Source organism: Megalobrama amblycephala, linkage group LG18 (assembly GCF_018812025.1).
Source record: "Megalobrama amblycephala isolate DHTTF-2021 linkage group LG18, ASM1881202v1, whole genome shotgun sequence".
In the NCBI taxonomy this organism is placed as follows: Eukaryota; Metazoa; Chordata; class Actinopteri; order Cypriniformes; family Xenocyprididae; genus Megalobrama; species Megalobrama amblycephala.
The window spans coordinates 35,754,547-35,768,302 of NC_063061.1; the positions used below are offsets into that span (position 1 = coordinate 35,754,547).

A 13,756-nucleotide genomic window follows, 5' to 3' on the forward strand; every position below is an offset into this window, starting at 1 on the left:
GCTTCACGACGCATGCGTGTTGTGTTCATCCTCGCGCGTCAACTTGACTCGGTCATGTGCGTTGAGTTGATGCGCGAGTCTGAACACAACACGCGTGTGTCGTGAAGCTCTCGTTAACACTCGGTCATGTACGTCGAGTTGACACGCGAGTCTGAACACAACACGCGTGCGTCGTGAAGCTCTCGTTAACACTCGGTCATGTGCATTGAGTTGATGCGTGAGTCTGAACACAACACACCTGCGTCGTGAAGCTCTCGTTAACACTCGGTCATGTACGTCGAGTTGACACGCGAGTCTGAACACAACACGCGTGCGTCGTGAACACTCAGTCATGTACGTCGAGTTGACACGCGAGTCTGAACACAACACGCGTGCGTCGTGAAGCTCTCGTTAACACTCGGTCATGTGCATTGAGTTGATGCGTGAGTCTGAACACAACACACCTGCGTCGTGAAGCTCTCGTTAACACTCGGTCATGTACGTCGAGTTGACACGCGAGTCTGAACACAACACGCGTGCGTCGTGAACACTCAGTCATGTACGTCGAGTTGACACGCGAGTCTGAACACAACACGCGTGCGTCGTGAAGTTCTCGTTAACACTCGGTCATGTGCGTTGAGTTGATGCGTGAGTTGACTCGCGCGTCAACTCAACGCACATGCGCGAGTGTTAACGAGAGCTTCACGACGCAGGCGTGTTGTGTTCAGACTCGCGCGTCAACTCGATGCACATGACCGATTGTTAACGAGAGCTTCACGACGCAGGCGTGTTGTGTTCAGACTCGAGCGTTAACTTGACGCACATGAACGAGTGTTAACGAGAGCTTCACAATGCAGGCGTGTTGAGTGCAGACTTGCTCGTCAACTTAACACACATGACCGAGTGTTAACAAGAGCTTCACGACGCACGCGTGTTGTGTTCAGACTCGCACGTCAACTCGACGCACATGACCGAGTGTTAACGAGAGCTTCACGACGCAGGCGTGTTGTGTTCAGACTCAAGCGTTAACTTGACGCACATGAACGAGTGTTAACGAGAGCTTCACAATGCAGGCGTGTTGAGTGCAGACTTGCTCGTCAACTTAACGCACATGCGCGAGTGTTAACGAGAGCTTCACGACGCAGGCGTGTTGTGTTCAGACTCGCGCGTCAACTCGACGTACAATGACCGAGTGTTAACGAGAGCTTCACGACGCAGGCGTGTTGTGTTCAGACTCGCGCGTCAACTCGACGCACATGACCGAGTGTTAACGAGAGCTTCACGACGCAGGCGTGTTGTGTTCAGACTCGCACATCAACTCGACGCACATGACCGAGTGTTAACGAGAGCTTCACGATGCACGTGTTGTGTTCAGACTCGCACGTCAACTAAACGCACATGCGCGAGTGTTAACGAGAGCTTCACGACGCAGGCGTGTTGTGTTCAGACTCGCGCGTCAACTTGACGCACATGAACGAGTGTTAACGAGAGCTTCACAATGCAGGCGTGTTGAGTGCAGACTTGCTCGTCAACTTAACGCACATGACCGAGTGTTAACAAGAGCTTCACGACGCACGCGTGTTGTGTTCAGACTCGCACGTCAACTCGACGCACATGACCGAGTGTTAACGAGAGCTTCACAACGCAGGTGTGTTGTGTTCAGACTCGCGCGTCAACTCGACGCACATGACCGAGTGTTAACGAGAGCTTCACGATGCACGTGTTGTGTTCAGACTCGCACGTCAACTAAACGCACATGCGCGAGTGTTAACGAGAGCTTCACGACGCAGGCGTGTTGTGTTCAGACTCGCGCGTCAACTCGACGCACATGACCGAGTGTTAACGAGAGCTTCACGATGCACGTGTTGTGTTCAGACTCGCACGTCAACTAAACGCACATGCGCAAGTGTTAACGAGAGCTTCACGACGCAGGCGTGTTGTGTTCAGACTCGCGCGTCAACTCGATGCACATGACCGATTGTTAACGAGAGCTTCACGACGCAGGCGTGTTGTGTTCAGACTCGAGCGTTAACTTGACGCACATGAACGAGTGTTAACGAGAGCTTCACAATGCAGGCGTGTTGAGTGCAGACTTGCTCGTCAACTTAACGCACATGACCGAGTGTTAACAAGAGCTTCACGACGCACGCGTGTTGTGTTCAGACTCGCACGTCAACTCGACGCACATGACCGAGTGTTAACGAGAGCTTCACGACGCAGGCGTGTTGTGTTCAGACTCGCACGTCAACTCGACGCACATGACCGAGTGTTAACGAGAGCTTCACGACGCACGCGTGTTGTGTTCAGACTCGCACGTCAACTCGACGCACATGACCGAGTGTTAACAAGAGCTTCACGACGCACGCGTGTTGTGTTCAGACTCGCGCGTCAACTCGACGCACATGACCGAGTGTTAACGAGAGCTTCACGATGCACGTGTTGTGTTCAGACTCGCGCGTCAACTCGACGCACATGACCGAGTGTTAACGAGAGCTTCACGATGCACGTGTTGTGTTCAGACTCGCACGTCAACTAAACGCACATGCGCGAATGTTAACGAGAGCTTCAGGACGCAGGCGTGTTGTGTTCAGACTCGCGCGTCAACTCGACGCACATGACCGAGTGTTAACGAGAGCTTCACGACGCAGGCGTGTTGAGTGTAGACTTGCTCGTCAACTTAACGCACATGACTGAGTGTTAACGAGAGCTTCACGACGCAGGCGTGTTGTGTTCAGACTCGTGCGTCAACTCGACGCACATGACCGAGTGTTAACGAGAGCTTCACGACGCAGGCGTGTTGTGTTCAGACTCGCACGTCAACTCGACGCACATGACCGAGTGTTAACGAGAGCTTCACGATGCACGTGTTGTGTTCAGACTCGCACGTCAACTAAACGCACATGCGCGAGTGTTAACGAGAGCTTCACGACGCAGGCGTGTTGTGTTCAGACTCGCGCGTCAACTCGATGCACATGACCGATTGTTAACGAGAGCTTCACGACGCAGGCGTGTTGTGTTCAGACTCGAGCGTTAACTCGACGCACATGACCGAGTGTTAACGAGAGCTTCACGATGCACGTGTTGTGTTCAGACTCGCACGTCAACTAAACGCACATGCGCGAATGTTAACGAGAGCTTCACGACGCAGGCGTGTTGTGTTCAGACTCGCGCGTCAACTCGACGCACATGACCGAGTGTTAACGAGAGCTTCACGACGCAGGCGCGTTGTGTTCAGACTCGCGCGTCAACTCGACGCACATGACCGAGTGTTAACGAGAGCTTCACGACGCAGGCGTGTTGAGTGCAGACTTGCTCGTCAACTTAACGCACATGACCGAGTGTTAACGAGAGCTTCACGACGCAGGCGTGTTGTGTTCAGACTCGCGCGTCAACTCGACGCACATGACCGAGTGTTTACGAGAGCCTCACGACGCAGGCGTGTTGTGTTCAGACTCGCACGTCAACTCGACGCACATGACCGTGTGTTAACGAGAGCTTCACGACGCAGGCGTGTTGTGTTCAGACTCGCACGTCAACTCGACGCACATGACCGTGTGTTAACGAGAGCTTCACGAAGCACGTGTTGTGTTCAGACTCGCACGTCAACTAAACGCACATGCGCGAGTGTTAACGAAAGCTTCATGACGCAGGTGTGTTGTGTTCAGACTCGCGCGTCAACTAAACGCACATGCGCGAGTGTTAACGAGAGCTTCACGACGCAGGCGTGTTGTGTTCAGACTCGCGCGTCAACTAAACGCACATGCGCGCGTGTTAACGAGAGCTTCACGACGCAGGCGTGTTGTGTTCAGACTCTCTCGTCAACTCGACGCACATGACCGAGTGTTAACGAGAGCTTCATGACACAGACGTGTTGTGTTCAGACTCAAGCCTCAACTCAACGTACATGACCGAGTGTTAAAGAGAGCTTCACGACGCACGCGTGTTGTGTTCAGACTCGCACGTCAACTCGACGCACATGACCGAGTGTTAACGAGAGCTTCATGATGCACGTGTTGTGTTCAGACTCGCACGTCAACTAAACGCACATGCGCGAGTGTTAACGAGAGCTTCACGACGCAGGTGTGTTGTGTTCAGACTCGCACGTCAACTCGACGCACATGACCGAGTGTTAACGAGAGCTTCACGATGCACACGTGTTGTGTTCAGATTTGCACATCAACTCAAAGCACATGCGCGAGTGTTCATGAGAGCTTCATGACGCATGCATGTTGTGTTCAGACTTGCTCGTCAACTTAACGCACGTGCACGAGTGTTCACGAGAGCTTCACGATGCACGCGTGTTATGTTCACGTGAGAGCTGACATTGTTGCATGAACGCTTTGGATAATATTATTTTGTAAATAAAGTGGTAAATTATGTTGTTGTTTTTTTGCGCAAACAAAGCACTCACGTCGCTTCATAAAATTGAGTTTAAGACACTGGAGTCACATGAAGTACTTTAATGATGTCTTTACTACCTTTCTGGACCTTGCAGTGGTAGTTGCGTTGGATCTCTATGGAGGAACAGAAACCTCTCGGATTTCATCAAAAAGATTTTAATCTACAATCCCATGAAGCATTGCAAATAGCATTGCAAACAGCATAATCGAATTAAAAACAATTATATTAAATATAAAACTGCTCATTTACAAACGCAGATTATATAAAAACAATATATTTTTAAGTTTATTGCAAAAATAAATAGCCTATGTATTTTCGATTCTTTGATTGGTAGAGTCTTCTGTACAGCATCATGGGTAATGTAGTTTTTCACCAGGGATTCTGCTGTTAAACACAATTATTTCTAAAAATAAACTGAAATAATGCAGGCTGACGGCTTCAGCAGAAGCAAATACCATTGATTAACAACCTCGTATCTCACAGTAAGTCTGTCTTTAAAGGTTTAAAAGTTATCAATTTCCTTAGGGAGAAAATGAATGGAGTTTTTATTTCCGGAGCCCGCCTGTTGAAACTCTAGATTTGAGTCACTGCAGCTTTTTAAGATGAGTATGTCATCTTCACGCTCCTGAATGCAGCAGAATTTAAAAAAACACAAAAAACATGAATCAGTATCATTCATGATTCAGTTATAGTGACTCACACTTGGGTATTTGCATTATAGATTGTTTGCACAAAAACAAATATTTATCTTATGTAGTGGTATCCTAGTAACACCTGAATTCCATCTTCCTGCAAAACGCATGTAGTGGCATGTACACTAGAATATGCAGTGCTACACCGGAAAACACTCACTCACAGCAGCCAATGGCATCCGCCGGATGTGAGCTGCCAATCATCACGGCCGGCCCCCTCACCTCATTCCTGTTGCTATGCTGTCTTTGAAACTATGGTTACAGTAAAGGTTCATGTAGGCAGCGTCTCGCTCTGTATGGACTTTCCGCATGTGTCTGGACTGCATTCGGAACGTTAACTCTGCTGAATGCTGTGCAGTGTTACACTGAAATTTAATCTCTGTAAATATATATGTTGTAGATATTCTTTATTCTGTATTTACATTATTCTACATATGCACATTATAGACATTACAAATTTTAGGGATCACAAATGTAATGTATTAAATGTACAATTTAGTTAAACAGGTATCACTATTAGACACTGGACATAAATTGGTCTTGATTTAGCCTGCGTTACCTGCCATTTAAGAGTGATGTACCTGATATGTGTCCCAACAGACATGTGATGTGATTTTTGGACTTTGAATAGGAGAGCCTTTCTCTTTCTGTCTCTTCTAGTTTCTATACTTCCTGCCGTTTTAATGAGCATGTGTAGGAGTGAACCAGACACACTTCAGTCACGACTATGAAGATCACACACACACACATAGTCAGCCACCCACTATCTCTTCTCTCTCTATGTGTATAAATATAAACATATAGAATGTCTAAAGTGTAATACATGAAGTACATTCACAGTGAAGCAGTTTAATTTCCTATTTTTTTGTAATAGATTATCTGTATTTTTCTTGCTTCAGGACATTCAGATGGGTTATGAAAGGAAGATAAACCCGATGAACTCTTTTCCACGGTGAGTAAACTGCCTGAGAACCCGTGTGGTGTTCATAGAGATACGTAGATAAATCCTGATCCATATAGATGTGCTCCATTGAAGGTTGTTGACCAGCTTTTTATATTAAATAATGAAAGTCAGCATGAAGTAATTGAACCCTGTTTACTTTCTCAATACATGTTCCTGGTCTTATTTTTCTTTAATAAGAGCACGTTATTCCAATAAATGCTCTATGTGATTTCATTCTAGTATGTAATGACTAATGATTTTAAAAATTAAATTTAAGTCCCGTCCTACATTTTAATAGAGTGCAGCAGTGCTTTTTAGTGGCGCTGGTTCCGGAAGTACTTTTTAAATGAATTTTTCCCATAGGTATTTTAAAATAGTCTTCGTTAAAGCGTTATAAGCCATGATGAACCAAGCCAATCAGATATATGAGGTGAATCACAATTCTACAAACTGTAGAAACTTTGATTTGAAGCAAAAAGATTTTAAAAATCAGACAAAAAGACAAAGGTACAAGACTTTGTATTTAGAGGCTTTATTAATATGAAGCGTTGCAATATATATTCAGCGTAGTATATATATATATATATATATATATATATATACACAAACATTTCAGTATTTTGAGAGTGTAGGGAGATTCGATTACATCATTCCCAGTGCTTCATGGAAGTGGGCGGAGCTAAAGAGCTATTTTGACGCATGTTGCTTTTTTTTTTACTCTATAGAATCATGGGTAATGTAGTTTTTCACCAGGAATTCCATTGTTAATCATGATTATTTCAATCATATCACATCATTTAAATAATGCTGGCTGACAGCTTCAGCAGAAGCAAATACCATTGATTAACAACCTCGTAATTCACAGTAAGGGGTCATTCCCACAGAACGCATTTTTCCAGTCCACTCCGGTACTTTTCCATTATTTTTCTATGTAAATGCATACTAGACTGACGGGTTTAACAGTTGCACTCGCATCTTGCGTCTTTTGCAGGGTCTTGTGCATGGCACAGTGTTCTAAAACACATCCTTAAAGTTAAAATAAGTTTTTAAAGACTTGAGACCTTGGGGTTTTTCCCCATTCCACTGCCCGTGTCTCTCATTTTTCAAAACAAAAACCTAAAGGTTTATAAGCTATCGTTCTAATGAATGGAGTTTTTACTTCTAGAACCCGGCTGTTGCACGCTGACTATAGTTTTCTTAAATTCATTATATTGTGGCAAAATGAGAAGTAAAATGGGTTGCGAACTAGTGTTGTCAAAAGTACCGTCTTCGGTACAGAAATTTAAAAAATGTGATGCTTTGAGCGCTGTTGAGCAAATTCGTAAACACCTCTGATTGGCCATTGTGTTCACGCGCTCAACAGATACGTCTGTGATTGGCTACAATGATCACCGCTTCAAAAACGTGTTGTAAATAGACATCAATGACGCTCTTCACCGAGCACTTACACATGCTGATAAACACTCCCACTTCCGCTTTCAAAATTCTTTCAAATGCTCCCATGCATTGATCATTGTAGCCAATCACAGACGTATCTGTTGAGCACTTGAACACAGTGGCCAATCAGAGGTGTTTACAAATCCGCTCAACTGCACTCAAAGCATCACATTTTTAAAATTTCAGTACCGACTTGGTATCGAAGTCTGTACTTTTGACAACACTATTGCGAACAGCAGTTCATGTTGACTTTAATGATGCATTCATGGGCTACAAGTTACTCAATGTCATATATTTGTGGATCTAACAATAGTGCTATTTGAGCTTCAAGTCATATGTCTTGTTGAGGAGAGGGGAGCTGTTACTTTACTAAGTGATCAGATTTACTATTTTCACCTGCTGGATGATAAAACAGATGAATAAAATGCCACAGACTTGCATTGAAGGAGGAACCCAACCAGTAAGAAATCAGCCTCGGATCCTGGAGGAATCACTTACATTTTCTTAAAGGGGTCCATGAATTGAGAAATCAAGTTTTCCTTGAGCTTTTGATATATAAGAGGTCATTGTACTATAAGAATATCCTGTAAGTTTCAGAACTGAAAACTTCCTTGTCCAATAAAAGCTTTTATTGACACCAGGCCCAGCGAACGACTCGTCTCAATCCTAATGCTAGGAGTATGGTTATTTATTTTCAACAATGTGAATGTCTCAGTTGAGCTTTATTTATTTGTATTTGGTAAATTTCACTGTGGATTCTTTGGAAAATCAATCGCATTTCGGCGCAGGCTTTGCAAACAGACTTTTACGAAATGGACTCGATAGTAATGCAACAACATGTCAGTAACTGTGTTCATTCTAATGCCTGATCTGATATTAATGATTCATGTACAGTCAGATGATCTTTGTCTGTGTGTCAGTAAATCAAACCAGTGACTAAACGATCAACTTCATATTGTTTCTCTTAGTTGGATGAAAATAATCTGTTATTCAAACGATGATTAAATTATATATAGAAAGCGATCAAAGTACGCTCGATTTACAATCGCTGTAAACAGCCCAAGTTTATCAGTGACTGAGTTCTGGACTCGCGCCAAATCTCCCGTTTTATTCAACAAATCTCTTAGTTGCTTCGCGTTTGCACTGTTAGTTATGATGAAAGCATTCGTCAGTGTGCAGAAATTGACGAGATCACTGCTCAACAGTGCTCAACAAGATGTCTGTGATTGGCTACTATGCTCATCACTGCAACCTTTCATGCCACGATCTAAATATAAGAGCTAAATGTAATGCTATAATCAACACTTTTCACGATTAGTTAACCTTGAGAGCTGTAATAGTAGAAACATGCTAAAAGTTTTCGAGAGAGCTATTTCATATGCAAAGATGTTAGCCAATCAGACACGCCCCTTAAAACAGAAAAAAATCAGAGGGCTAAAATCGGAAAGAATTGGAAAAATGCCTTTTATTTCTAAATTATGACCATTTTTGATGTAAAAAGCATACTAACATTAAAAGTGCACCCCAGGGAACATAAAACAATAAAATGACGCAGTTCATGACCCCTTTAAAAAAGAATTTCAGATCCAGTTCCTTTCCTTTTTTCTGCCTGTTTTTAATTTCCAGAACTGTCTTGACTGACATTCTGCATGTAAATGGCTCTGCTGGGCAGGATGCATCATATAATTCAGTTGATTCAGTTCAGCATATGTTCTTTGATCACCCTTCATTCATATGAATGTGCAAAGTTTGCACTCAGGACACGAGGAGGGGCCAGTTTATTTGGATCGTGCAATTGATCGTTGCTATTCTTTTCCAAAACAGGACATGCATCCTGCCAGGAGATATTTTAGAAGCGAATAGCATGGTTTGAGGAGTTTAGAAGCGACGCAGCGAGCAGTATGCAGTGCTGTGGGATGGGAATGGTTTCTCCCTTCACCTGTGCTTCAAGTGGTTTGCCCCACTATTCAGCCAGCCTACCCTGAATGAGTCATCCTGCTCTTCCCTGATTGGCCGGTCGGGATCCATCCCGAGGGATTGCTGTGCAGAAAGCTGCCGAGGCCTGACTTCATTCACAGAAACGTCGGTATGCCCGTCTGCCTTTCCATTCACAGCCAGCCCAAAACATTTTCCCTGCTCAGCTCCTCAGCATCCTCTCTTCCTCTCCTCAGCATCTCTTCTGCATCTCCGTGACAACACCGAGCGACGCTTTTTTTTTTTTTTTTTTGCTTGTTTGCTTTTGTCTCAGTGGAGGAGACAAACCCTTGCTCTCTCTCTTTCTCTCTCTCTCTCTCTCTCTCTCTCTCTCTCTGTCTTTTCTTCCTTTTTTTTCAATTCGCAGGCAGGCAGGAAAGCGAGACGCTGGGAGGGACTGCAGTGCGTTAGCCGCAGCGGTACAGGAAGCTTGTGAATGACTGCTGCTTCCCTGTCACAAGCTCTACTGGACATTTTACATGAATGGCTCTGTTTTTGCTGCCTTAATGTCATGGGCTTCATCCCGCTGGATGCTTTTTAATGGGGCCGGGAGATCTGACATCACTATTTACGGTCGTATCCCCGCCGAATCCGGATGGCGTTTTAGTAAGATCGAATCTCGACATTGTGTATTTGAGAGGGATGTTTAATTATTCAACAAAGCTCATTCAAGAGCAAAGCTTGGCTTGTTTTGCCTTCTGTAGGGGGAGATATTCCAGTGCTCGTGTGGATGGATTTATCCTGATGTTTCGTAGTATGTAAGGAAGAACGAACGTGACGAACAAAGAGATAAAGCCGTATTGGTCTCGTGATTTAAATTTGAGCGCATTTTAAACTCGCCATTAACAAAAGCTAGGTAGAACGCGGTTGTGGGCGAAAGGTGAATGCATTCAAATATTTTTAACTTTTTTATTTTTATTTCACAATCGTGTGCAATCTTATGCTTTCATTTCAGGAGAGCACCTCGCTTCTGAATTAAAGTAAAACCACAATTATATGATTGAAAAATCAGAGCAACCGCCATGCACACTGACTCAAGTTTCATTCTATGTGGCGTACATGTGATCCGACAACATGCACGGTGCTCTATTGTGATTTTTGCATTGAATTATGTCAGACTGTTTTTGCATCATTTTGAGTAGTTTGATTCAGAGATTCTCATTCATTTTGACTCTGATTTCACTGTTCTCAGTGATCTCTTTATAGCATCTTTTCCATTCTATTTATCTGTTTTCACACGGACTGAATCAAAACAGGAGACGTTCCTACGGACAGGGCAAATTTTGCCAATTGATTGGTTCTGTCGAGCAGTAAGTGGGAGTTTTTTTTGTAACGGAAAGTGCTCTGCAGTGTAGAGTGAGTCTTTTGTTGAGAAGGGTCTCTCTCTCTCTCTCGTTCTCTCTCTTTCTCTCTCTCTCTCTCTCTCCGAGTGAGTCATGCATGTTCAGGGATCTGCCAGGATGCGGGGAGAGAGAGAGACATCTCTTCACTAGAGATCTGTCTCTCTCTCTGCCATCTCTGGCCCTCTGTAGAGGAGTGACCTCGCGCTGCTTTTCTCTCTTCGTCCTCTGTCTCCATGGATTCCGCGTTTTGTGGTTTATTTTTGGTCCCCGAGTTGCTGCTGCTGCGTGGCGTCGGATTTTCCTGACGACCACCCGCTCCCTTTTTCTTCAAACCCTTGAGGACGCTTTCTCGGCTCCAGCATGCAAAAGATGTGGACGGTCAGCTGGGAGTTGGATGTGTCCGTTTGTGTGTAGGCTGGCATACCGAGGGGAATGCTTCACCGTGCTAAATACAACCGATTCCGGAATGAGTCAGTGACGTCCGTCGATGAGCTTCTGCACGGTCTCTCCATGAACGCCAAGGTCTCGGCCGTCCCGCCGTCGCCGCCTGTGGGCGACCCTCCGTACGCCCCGCCAGCCGACCCCGAACCCTCGGAAGAGTCCGGAACCTTGTGCACCCTCATCAACAAAGTCTCCAACCTCAAATTCGCCAACTCCGCCGGACTGCTGGGCATCAAGGGCCTGCCGTCTGCCGTCAAGGACCTGGCCGTGTCCAAGCTCCAGGGAGGAGCGACAGGAGGCGGCTCCGGCAGCCCGGGCTCAACTGCCCTCCCGGCGTCCGCCGCCGCAGCACCTCACGCCCCGCTGGAGCCCGGCTTCGTGAGCTCGGGGAAGAAGGGCAGGATGGAAGAGTCTCAGCCTGGCGGAGAGGGCTGGAGCCTGGGCGGGACGGGCGCCGCGGGTTGCGGCGGGCTGGTGAATAAGCCGTCTCGTGGATGGCTGCACTCCAGCGAAAAGATCTCCGGACCTGGAGTGACGTACGTCGTTAAGGTAAAATCCAAATCCTTTCTCTCTTCTGCATTTTTCATCAGCGTAAAGGTAGAATACATGTCTTCCTGTCCGTGTGCTGGTACAGAGGGATTATGTGTACGATTTGGAAGGAAGGTCACCAGTTACGCTCATAACTGACCACAAAAGCACAGACTGTTCCGACACATACATGTTTACATGGCGTCGGTTTCAAATGAGTCTTGCATGCATGTGGAGGTGGGCGGTATGATCGAAATCTTATTATTTATTTATATCACAGTAACAGTATCTAGAGTGATATATAAATTCAATGCTTTTACTATTTCTTATATCCCTCTCTGTTCTTGCCTGTACTATTCTGGACAAAGCTTGAAACTTTGTATTGCTGGCACTTCTCATGTTATTGCCTTCTTAAAGGGATAGTTCACCCAAAAATGAAAATTCTCCCATGATCCCATGATAGGTGTATATGACATTCTTCTTTCAGACAAACACAATCAGAGATATATTTAAAAATATCCTGGCTCTTCCAAGCTTTATAATGGGAGTGAAGGGGGGCGTGTTTTGACGCCCCTCAAAAATGCATCCATCCATCATAAAAGTAATCCATACGACTCCAGGGGGTTAATAAAGGCCTTCTGAAGCGAAGCGATGGGTTTTTGTTAGAAAAATATCCATATTTAAAACTTTATAAACTAAAATAACTAGCTTTCTGCATACAGACGGACATTAAGATGAATCGCTTGATATATTTAGTCACTTTTTAAAATAAAAGCATCTGCTATATAAATAAATGTAAAGGATATATATTTCATTTGGTAAAACTTCAGTATAGGGAACACGTATTCACTATTAACTACAACTTTTGCCTCAATTAACTTCTAATTTACTGCTTATTAATAGATAGTAAGGTAGTTTTTGCAGCGTTTAAGTTTAGGTATTGGGTAGGATTAAGGGATGTAAGGTCATGCAGAATAAGGCATTAATTAATATGTGCTTTATAAGTACTGATAAACATCAAAAATACTAGTAATATGCGAGCTAATAAGCAACTAGTTAAAAGCGAGAATTGAACCCTAAAATAAAGAGTTACCTTTTATTTTCATCAGAGTAGTTGGAAATTCATATATATATATTAGTTAATTATGCAGTAATATATTTAAATAATGCAGTGAAACAATCTCCTTTGATTTGTTTTTTTTTGTTCAATTTGGAACTAAATGGACACAAATAAAAAGATGATTATTATCCATAACAAATGGTTGACATTTTGTAACAAAAGTCAAACTAATATTATCAACACATGATTCAGCGTCAGTTCTCCAAATATGGCGTTATGTTGCTCAAGCTTGTGAAGATCTATTTTTTTCTCTTTATTTCTCATCGCATGTCATAATTATTTATACAGCGCTTTATACAAAACAAATGTTTCAAAGCAACTTCACGGTAATAAACAGGAAAATAACAGTGTTAATGTTGTAAAATTCATCTGTAAAGCAGCTCTACAGAAGACAATCGTCTCATTATTTAGCTCAATTCAGCTCATTGTTTATTTAGTGTTGATCCAATAGCAGTGTTGATGCTGTATGTAAATAAGATAAATCAGTACTGTCTGATCAAAGCCTCGGCATATACAGTATAGCATGTCGCCACACTTCTACCATCACATGCATATGTTCCACAGTGTAATATTAATCTTCTCTTTAGTGAGAGGAGAGAATATAGTGGTAGTGGTCCGGTTGTCCGTGCGACCGCTTATTTTTTTTACCTCCACAGATTTGATCTATTCAAATTAACTGCAAGTTTATCACATCAAAAGGGAAGTGCATGCAAATCGCGTAACCACGGCGACCAGTTACCAGACCAGGGGGATGTTGTTCCGGCTACAGTTCTGCTACTGTATCGTCTCCGGGGACCATGACGCGTTGCAAGACAGAGCTGTTATTCTTGTCCACATCTATATGCAAAGACAAACATGATAACTGATCTTTGACTGTTGAAGTTTGGATTTGTGCACG

General features: G+C 44.1%; 1 protein-coding gene across 3 annotated transcripts in view; it reads left to right on the forward strand.

Annotated features, from left to right (window-relative positions):
* Positions 1–13,756, forward strand: part of shc3 (SHC (Src homology 2 domain containing) transforming protein 3) — a 55,552-nt gene that overhangs the window by 982 nt on the left and 40,814 nt on the right. Inside the window, exons 2-4 of one of the 3 annotated variants that reach the window (XM_048165611.1) lie at positions 5,972–6,024; positions 9,277–9,538; positions 9,624–11,759. In XM_048165611.1, the coding sequence (XP_048021568.1) occupies positions 11,202–11,759 (558 nt within the window). In that variant the 5' untranslated portion in view covers positions 5,972–6,024; positions 9,277–9,538; positions 9,624–11,201. Of the gene's footprint in view, positions 1–5,971; positions 6,025–9,276; positions 11,760–13,756 lie in introns of all 3 variants that reach the window. The other 2 variants (XM_048165612.1, XM_048165613.1) reach the window with 2 other exon arrangements.